Below are 10,264 nucleotides of genomic sequence, written 5' to 3' on the forward strand. Positions count from 1 at the left end.
CTGAGGAGAAACAGCCTGTGTCTTGATATAGTTTAATCATTTTACATTAAGATTCCTTTATTGTCATTTCTCAGAACTCACATACACTGAAACAAAGCTGATACTCTGCATTTGACCCATCCTATACTCTAGGAGCAGTGAGCAGTGGCACTGACAGGAGTATCAACCCTAACACAGATGTTTCTGATGGTGGGAGTAAACCAGAGCAACCAGCAGAAACCCACACTAACACTGGGGAAACATCTAAACTCATCACAGAGACGACCGGAGACAACAAGGGTTCAAACCCAGGACCTTCTTGCTGTGAGGCAACAGTGCCAAAAACTGAGACACCTCACTGCTCACACAGTAAGTATTTGAATAGTTATGCATTTTTTTCATCAGACTCATATTAAACTTAGATAAAATAACTGATTCTACATTAAAGTCTGAGCTTTAATTCGAGCAGGTTTACATCATGATACAAAGAACTGTGTGAGAGATAAATACTACCGGTCAAAAGTTTCAGAACACCCCAAATTTTCCAGTTTTTTATTGAAATTCAAGCAGTTCAAGTCCAATGAATAGCTTGAAATGGTACAAAGGTAAGTAGTGAACTGCCAGAGGTTAAAAAAAAAGGTATGGTTACCCAAAACTGAAAATTATACAAAAACACAGAAAGAAGCGAAGAAAGTCAAGGTGTCAGTGAGTACAGTTTCACTCAGAAACTGGGGCAAACTCTGAAAGGAAAAGGTCTGGCAGCTTGGTGATCGGCGGCTCACAGCTTCATAGCGGTCGTAGTAAGCAAGGCTCAGTTTCAACTGTGAAGAGAAGACTTAGACATTGCTAAGAGTCAGAATAAGAAGAAGGGGCTTGCCTGGGCCATGGAACACCACCAATGGACTACTGAAGACTGGAAGAAGCTGTTGTGGACTATGTCGAGTAGAAAGGATGGTTCCTCAGTGTGTGACATTAACTGTTAAACTTGGAGGAGGAAGCCTGATGTTTTTCTGGATCCAGGGTCGGCTATGCCATGCAGTAGCCTCTGGTATGCACGTAGTTGGTCAGGGTTCATCCTACAGCAAGATAATGACCCAAAACATAAGTCCAAGCTATGCCAGAACTACCTTAGGACCAAAAAGACCAAGATGGTAAACTTGAAAACATTTTTTAAGTAAAAAACTGGAAAAATTGGGCTGTTCCAGAACTTTTGACTGGTAGTGTATACTCATGAAATCAGACTAAATGATTGTTTAAATATGTGAATCTATGTCCACATTAAATCTGGTGATATCTCCACTGACCATTGGATTATAAAAAGATTTTAGATGCAACGGTGGAAAACATGAATGAACTCTTGTCAGGTGGAGAGTGATGTAATTCTGACAGGTGATCCTACAAAGTAGTGTTATTGGTAACTGTAATCAGGGTTATAGATCAGAGACATTTCAATGTATTATTTTATTATTATATTATTTCCCAGGTAGATTTCTCCTGGAGAACGTTGATTTCTCTGCCATGTAAACACGTAACATGAACCAAAGACTGTAGAGCAGATCAGAGTGACAGCAGCTGAATGAAAGTAGAGATCATTACTCAGAGTGATTCATCCTTAAATTTAAAGTCCAACTAAAACTTAAACTAACACGAATGATCCTCTAGAAGTCTAAATAACTTAGTTTCCACCACTTAACATTTGACTGTTTGTTGAATTCAGACACATTCAGGCTGTGAGGAAAAGTTGTGACTCAGACACACAGAGCAAAACAGAGAAAAAGTCAGGACTGATAAACATCTTCTGTTACTAATACTGATAGAATAAGAAAGACATGCTTTGAGAATAAAGTCAGTGTAGAGGAGAAATCTGATCACTGATTTGTTGCTTGTACAGATTGACAGTAACCAGTACAGTGCATGTTAACATGTTCCCTGATTACCCAGCTAACCTTTCTCTGAGTAACCTGCTTACATAAATACATGTAAACACACTGAGAGATGTTCACATCTAGATTTTTCTTCTCTTTCAGCACAAAGTGGAAAGCAGGAGGTTTTAGATGAATATCAGGATACTCTGACGATGAGATATCAAGACGTGACTGACGAAACTGATGAAGCAGGAATGAAAATCCCCTTCAACAGCTCCTACACTGAGGTCTACATCACAGAGGGAAGGAGTAACGAGGTTAATACCCAACATGAGGTGATGCAGCTTGAAACAGCTTCCAAGAAGAAGACCCTCCATGACGCTCCAATCAAGTGTCAGGACATCTTTAAAGTCTTACCTGACCAACAGAAACGCATCATCAAAGTGGTTCTGATGTACGGCGTCGCTGGCGTTGGAAAAACCTTCACAGTGCAGAAGTTCACTCTGGACTGGGCACAGCGCTCCAACAACCAAGATATCAGTCTGCTGATTCCACTTCCATTCAGAGAGCTGAACGTGATCAAAGATAAGCAGCACAGTCTGATCACACTGATCTGTCATTTCTATCCAACATTACAGAAGCTCACAGCAGAGAAGCTTGCTGGCTGTAAAGTTCTGTTCATCTTTGACGGCCTGGATGAAAGCAGACTTTCACTGGATTTCAAGAAGAGTGAGGTTGTGTCTGATGTCACACAGAAGTCATCAGTCAGCGTGCTGCTGACAAACCTCATCAAGAAGAATCTGCTTCCCCGGGCTCTCATCTGGATAACTACCCGACCTGCAGCAGCCAATCAGATCCCTCTGATATTTGTTAACAGGTTTACAGAAGTACGAGGCTTCACTGACCCCCAGAAGGAGGAGTACTTCAGGAGGAGATTCAGTGATAAAAAGCAGTCCAGCACAATCATCTCACACATCAAGACATCCAGGAGCCTCCACATCATGTGTTACATCCCAGTCTTCTGCTGGATCATTGCTAGAGTTCTGGACCACATGTTGACTCCAGACCAGAGAGGAGAGCTGCCCAAGACCCTGACTGACATGTACTCACACTTCCTGTTGGTTCAGACAAAGAGGAAGAAGAATGATGAGGGACATGAGACGAGTCCACAGGAGCTGACGGAGGCTGACAGGGAACTTCTTCTGAAGCTGGGGAGGCTGGCGTTTGAACAACTGGAGAAAGGAAACATCATGTTCTACCAAGAAGACCTGAAGCAGTGTGGTCTTGATGTCACAGAGGCCTCAGTGTTATCAGGAGTTTGTACAGAGATCTTCAAAAGAGAGAAACACCAGAAGACAACAGTCTACAGCTTTGTTCATCTGAGCGTTCAGGAGTTTCTGGCTGCAGTCTACATGTACCACTGTTACACCAGCAGGAAGACAAAGGTACTGATGGACTTCCTGGGAGAATACTACAGTTACTCATCTCTGGATGACTTCCTGGAGACAGCCATGGAGAAATCTCTCAGGAGTGAAAATGGCCACCTGGACCTGTTTGTCCGCTTCCTTCATGGCCTCTCTCTGGAGTCCAACCAGAGTCTCTTAGGAGGCCTGCTGGGTCAGACAGACAACAGTCCAGAAACCATCCAGAGAGTCATCAACAACCTGAAGGAGATGAACAGTGAGGATATTGATAGTGATGATGATGAGTATGTCTCTCCTGACAGAAGCATCAACATCTTCCACTGTCTGATGGAGATGAACGAGGGCTCAGTACATCAGGAGATCCAAGAGTTCCTGAAGTCAGAGAACAGATCAGAGAAGGAACTCTCTGAGATCCACTGCTCAGCTCTGGCCTACATGCTGCAGATGTCAGAGGAGGTTCTGGATGAGTTGGACCTGAAGAAGTACAACACATCAGAGGAGGGAAAACGGAGACTGATCCCAGCTGTGAGGAACTGCAGAAAGGCTCAGTAAGTCCAGATGTGATTAACATTATAAATCAGTGTAGATTAGTAGTTTAGTTCTTCAAATATAAATAATATAAATGTTTTATTATAGTTAAAATAGTTGTTTATATTTGAAATAACATGTCAGTTATATTTAGTCTCAGATGTGTAAATAATGTTGATGTTTATAGCTGTTAAGTTAATGAACAGTTATTCTATTTATTTCTAGTCATTATTGGATTTGACAGTGTTTTCTTCTCTTTTCTTCCTTTGTGTGTTGGAGGATTCATTCAAACCTGGTGAAACACATGAAGGACTTTAGAGGTTGAGGTTGAGGTTTTATTACAGCAGCATTTTATCACAAGATATATCAGTATTTTACAGTTATCAGTGAATGCAGTAAAGTTATTATTACATGAGCAGCTTCTGTAAATCAACTATAATCACACACTGTTTTTAACACTATGATTAAGAGTTTAAAATAAGATCTGTTTCATTTTCCAAAGAAGATTTCTGAAGTCAGAGAGAAATGCTTTCATCATCTTTTTTTTTTAAAGGTTTCTGAGACATTTCATAGTGAGCACGGAGGATCAGCCAATCAGCAGACTGATTCAGTAATGTCAGTTATACAACAATATGTAAAGTTAGCTAACGTTAAGCAACATTAGCCTCCGTAAACTACTGGTCATAGAAACTAAACCCCTGAGTGTGTTGAACCGAGCAATGGAGCCTTTTATTTCTCATCAGTTCATCTTTTTATTGTAAAGAGGGAAGTGGTGTTACATGGTGTCGTTCTGAAGTCTTTCTGATATTCGGTTGCTCACAGAAAGAAACTCTCAGCTGTTTTCTCTCTTGTTGGTGTAGAGAAGAGTAGTAGCAGGAAATGCACAGAGGTCTGATCAATATATAAGAGCAGAACGGCAGAATTTAGCCTGTTTAAAGAGATCTGATACACATTAAAGCTCAGTGTTATATTTTAATGCTGAAACACTGATAACATCTTTCTGATGACATCATGTTAAAATAATTCTACCTTATTGGTTTGTTCATTGTGTTTGTGCTGAATCAGTTTTTCAGATTCTCAGGAAAGAAAGTGGACAGTAAACGTCAAAATATTGAATACATTCATATTTATTTATTTTTTAATAGAGTCATCAGTCTGAAGCATCAGCTGGGCTTTGGGCTGGATCACCTTATCAAAGCTGGCCTGCTCAGTGTCTCCCTCTCTCTTCCACCAGCAACATCTCTTTTCTTTCTTTGCTTCATGTGTTTGTTATTGTCTAGCACACATTTCCCCTCATCCATGCACTTCCCTACACTACTGATTCTACACATTACACATGGAGTTTACATTTAGTTTGTTAATAACTTACTTTAATACATTATTTTAGTTTTTGAGATTCAAACATGTGTTCTCATTGTTAGTCTGAACCTTGAGCCACTTCATGATAATATGTTGTAATATTTGTGTCATTACAGACTTACTGACTTTAAACTCTCAGACACTGAATGTGAAGTTGTGACCTCAGCTGTGAAGTCCAACCCTCATCTGACAGAGCTGCACCTGAGACTCAACAACCAGTCTGATTCATTAGAGAAGCTGCTGTCTGCTGTACAGGAGAGTCCAAACTGTAAACTGAAGACTCTGATGTGAGTTCACTGACTGTAACTTTGGTAGATTGTTTTCTTTTTATTTAATTCACATCCTTCACTGTTTGGTTCATAATTTTCAGGATTATCTTGAATAATAATAATAATAATGATCTAAGAGATGAAACTAAATAATGAGCATGACAGGTTTCTTTATTGCACACTAAGAATAATAAACATGTCAATCATAAGCCGATATAATAAAACCAGAGCTCCATTAGCAGCAGCGATGCTAACGGGCATGATGAGTTGAACAGCTACCAATGTGAACTTGTCCAGTCTGCCCTGTTGCATGATGGGCCATAGCCAGCAATGCTAGAGATCAGGACTAACTTGTACTTATTAAACTAGTTAGTAGTTGATTGAAGTCAGAGATGAAGTCAGAGATGATTGGAAGCTCCAAGGAGCTCAGCAGTGACCAGAGATCAGAGAGCAGCTAAAGAATGGTGAGACTAAACATGAAGCACCAACCACCAGTTATATGCAGAGCTTACCATAGCTGTTCGCTTTACACACCTTTCATCTGTCATTAATTGTAGAGCCATCAGGATGCTGTACATGACCAACAGTTTAGATGTTGAAGAGGAGCTGATAATGACCTCACATGTCTGCTGAGTACATGACATCATTAATAAATAACCTGAGAGAATCTAAACGCTGTTTGAAGCAGTCGGTAGATCAACGTGCATTATAATATGATCTTTAGACCTTATTGAAGGATGAATAAATAGGTGAATGAATTAATCTTCAGATAGAAAAAGTGGCTTCTTAAATCATATTGAGCAGTTGAACATTGTTAGTCCTTCCTCCATCGACAGTAACTATCCACCTGACTGTAATCAAAGGACACATCCAGTCTATAGACCACATCACCTATCATCTACATCATCATGTTAGAATAACAGTGATGCTAAATAAAATGTCTTTTAGTTTGTGCTGCTGATGCATCTATATAGAAAATAAAACAGTGTTAAAGACATGAGCTAACATATCTGCTGCTGAAGACACTGACCTGAATGATGATCTAATGCTAAATGTCCCACTGATGAAGACGAAGTAAGTAAGTAAGTGTTTAATTGTCTCTCTCACGAGAGAAATTTGTCTTGGGTACACAAGAAGCATCGGCGATACATACAACAAAGAGTTTTACATAGACATACATAAGACATGAGACACAAAAACCATTATAAAACAAACATAGTCTCAGCGCTACAGTGCATACATGCAACCCCCCCCCCCACACACACACACACACACAGCTCATCAGATAATACATAGTATAAGAAAGAAGATAAGTCCATAGGGATGATTGCACTGCCACTAGTTATTGCACTATTGCCCCACCCATTATTGCACCATTGTCCCACCAGTTATTGCACTATTGCCCATTCAGTTATTGCACTATTCCATCATTGAGTAGCTTGATTGATAGTGGTACTAGGGAGAACTTGAATCTGTTTAGCCTACAGAATGGGAGTCGGTATCTTTTGCCCAGAGGCAACAGCTCATACTCCATATTTAGGACATGGGTTGGGTCTGTAGCTATCTTAAGACCTAACTTCCTAACTGTATCCTCAAAAATCTCCTTTAAGGAGGATGGGGGCTGAGTCCCCATTATTTTCCCTGCCCTCTTAACAAGGTTCTGGAGTTGAGCTTTGTGTTTTACGGTCAGGTTGCAGAACCATGTTGTGATGCCATAGCGTATTATGGACTCAATAGTAGCTCTATAAAACAACAACATAATATACTTATCCACACCATGAACCCTTAGTCTACGCAGAAAATGTAGCCGCTGACAGATCCTTGAACATACATACTCCACATGAGAACTCCACTGTAGTTTACAATCCAAAGTAATACCCAAATATTTAAAATGGGTAACTTGCTCCACAACCTGTCCTTTGATGGACACCGACTTATGATCACCCCCGCCCCTGGGATCAAAGATCATCTCTTTTGTCTTTTTCGCATTTAGAATAAGGTTGTGACCATCACACCATGACACTATGCGCTGTACCTCTGTATGATACACAGTTGTGTCTGAATTAGCATACAGAAGGCTCAAAAGAGCCGTATCATCAGAAAACTTAATAACATAATGCTCACTGCGCTCACTTCTACAGCTATTAGTATATAGCGTGAAAAGAATTGGAGAACTTACACCCCCCTGTGGGGCTCCCATATTAATATCCTTTATGCTAGAGAGAGTAGAGTTGACCCTCACCTGTTGCTGCCTTCCAGTGAGGAAAGCAAAGTACCACTTAATAATGAAGGGGTTCACCTCCATTCGTTTAAGCTTTTTTAAAAGTATCTGGGGGAGAATCATATTAAAAGCTGAGCTAAAATCCATGAACAGTAGTCTGGCATAAGCCTTGGGGTTTTCAGTGTGTTTAAGTACCAGATGAGTTGTTGTATTGAGAGCATCATCAGTACCCCTGTTGTTCTGATAGGCAAATTGGTAAGGGTCTAGAAGATGTTTTACCTCATGTTTTAAGATGCCCACCATTATACGCTCAAAAACTTTCATTATTACTGAAGTCAGGGCCACAGGTCTAAAGTCATTGTTATCCTTTGGGCAAGGTTTTTTAGGGACTGGAATAATAATAGCTTTCTTCCAGCTTTTTGGAATTGTGCAGGTGTCAATGGAAAGTTGAAAGAGAGGGCTCCAAGCTGGAGTTAATTCCTGGGAAAAAGATTTAAGAAGGAAGGCAGGTATGCCATCTGGCCCACTGGCCTTTCTTATATGTAGCCCCCTAAAAACCCTGGCGACCTCCTCAGGGTTGATTACAATCCTCCTCTGTTCATCACATGTTACTGATCTCAACACACTGTTACACTCCTCCAAAACCTCATTAGCATCACAATCAAATCGCAGATAAAAATCATTCAGTTCATTTGCTGTCTCCGTCTCATTTAAAACATGCAGAGCTTCCCCTTTCTTAAAATTCAAAATGTCTTTCATTGAATCCCAGAGCTGTTTACAGTTCTTGTTGGAGAAGGCTTCCCTAACGCGCAAGCTGTGCTGCTCTCGTGCGTTCCTCAGCATCACTCGTAGCTCCTTTTGCGCTAGTTTAAGTTCAATAGCATTATTGCTCCTGAATGCCTGTTGCTTCCGTCGTAAACACTGTTTAATTTCAGGCGTGATATAGTCCTTGTTATTCGGGTATGATTTAATCGTTCTCTGTATAGTCACGGTATCAACACAGAAACCAATATATCCAGTGATGGCCTCGGCTATAATGTCTATATCATCGTTGTCCTGATAGAAAACGGACCAGTCTGTGGCAAAGAGACAACCACTTAACTCCTCTTTGCTACCCTCCGGCCAGACAGTAACAGTCTTTATAGTGGGTTTATTGCGTTTAAGGGTAGATTTATACGTTGGAATCAGCCGGACTGTGTTGTGATCGGAGTTCGCTAGTGGAGGTCTGATTTTTGACGCATATGCGTCTTTGATGTTGCCATAGCATTTGTCCAGAATGTTATTCTTACGTGTGCCTGCACTAACGTATTGGTGAAATCCAGGGAGGGCATATTCCATTTTGCAATGGTTAAAATCACCCAATATGAACATAGGTGCGTCGGGCTTCATTTCAAGCTGTGAATGGACACAGTCGGCTATGCGCGAGGCTGCTTTGGCCGCGTTGGCACTAGGTGGAATATACACAATGCAGATAAAAATGTTTCCGTACTCCCTGGGTAGATAAAAGGGTCTTAAACTCAGACACAATAGTTCAAGATCGGGAGAGCAGAGCGAGTCCTTTACGGCGTAGTTTCGGCACCAAGAGTCATTGATATATGCGCAGATCCCACCTCCCCTCGTTTTCCCGGAGTTACAATTCCTGTCTTTGCGAACATTTAGGAAGCCTGGTACCTCTATTAGCTGGTCGGGAACGTCACTCTGCAGCCAGGTCTCAGAGAAGATCAAGAGGCAGGACTCCCGGTACTCGTGACAAACTTTGGTGTTGATCCTTAATTCTTCTATCTTGTTCCTGAGTGAGCGTACGTTGCTGAACAGAATAGAGGGTAGCGGTGGCTTGGTGCGTCTCTGGCGAAGCCGGTGTTGGATTCCACCTCTCTTACCCCGTTTCCGCGACCTCCGTCGTAACAGCTCCACTGGAACTTTGTCTAGCAGGCCCGGGGCAGGTGTATAGTTTCCCCACAAGGACAGCAGCCATTCCCTGCATTGGATCCCCGCCAGCTGATCGAGCCCCCTGAAGAGTGCGGCGCCGCTACCATCATTGTGTTGTAATCCATTGGCGGTCGCGAACACCAACAGTAGTATTAATAGTGCCGCGATCTTCTTTTCCCCCATGATTAATCACTACAGGCAAACACTGGACGTACAAACAAATAGACAAAAACGCTGTGCGTCTCACATGCCCGAGTCGCAGCAGGGCCGCGCCACCGGAAGCCGGAAGAGTCCTTACTGATGAAGATGAAACCCTTACTGATGAAGATGAAGTCCTTACTGATGAAGATGTAGTCCTTAATGATGAAGAGGAAGTCCTTAATGATGAAAATGAAACCCTTACTGAAGAAGATGAAGTCCTTACTGATGAAGATGAAGTCCTTACTGATGAAGATGAAGTCCTTAATGATGAAGATGAAGCCCTTAATGATGAAGATGAAGTCCTTACTGATAATAAGTGTTTCCTGTCCAGAATCATCAGTATCAGAGGAGCATGGTCAGCTCTGTACAAATGTTGGAAATCAAATAAAACTCTAACAGTGAAGTTTACTATTTAGCCTAGCAGCTACGTACATGCAGCGCTAGCTAGGAAGCTTACTGCTGAATCACTGGAACCCAAATACAAAGTTA

At 41.4% G+C, this 10,264-nt stretch overlaps 1 protein-coding gene across 1 annotated transcript in view; it reads left to right on the forward strand.

Annotated features, from left to right (window-relative positions):
• The first annotated feature begins 308 nt into the window (after positions 1-308).
• LOC128379791 (NACHT, LRR and PYD domains-containing protein 12-like) overlaps positions 309-10,264 on the forward strand; it is a 178,950-nt gene continuing 168,994 nt past the window's right edge. Inside the window, exons 1-3 of the mRNA XM_053339429.1 lie at positions 309-348; positions 2,007-3,816; positions 5,272-5,442. Of these exons, the coding sequence (XP_053195404.1) occupies positions 2,057-3,816; positions 5,272-5,442 (1,931 nt within the window). The 5' untranslated portion in view covers positions 309-348; positions 2,007-2,056. The remainder of the gene's footprint in view (positions 349-2,006; positions 3,817-5,271; positions 5,443-10,264) is intronic.

This window comes from Scomber japonicus, chromosome 19 (genome assembly GCF_027409825.1).
Source record: "Scomber japonicus isolate fScoJap1 chromosome 19, fScoJap1.pri, whole genome shotgun sequence".
Classification (NCBI taxonomy): domain Eukaryota; kingdom Metazoa; phylum Chordata; class Actinopteri; order Scombriformes; family Scombridae; genus Scomber; species Scomber japonicus.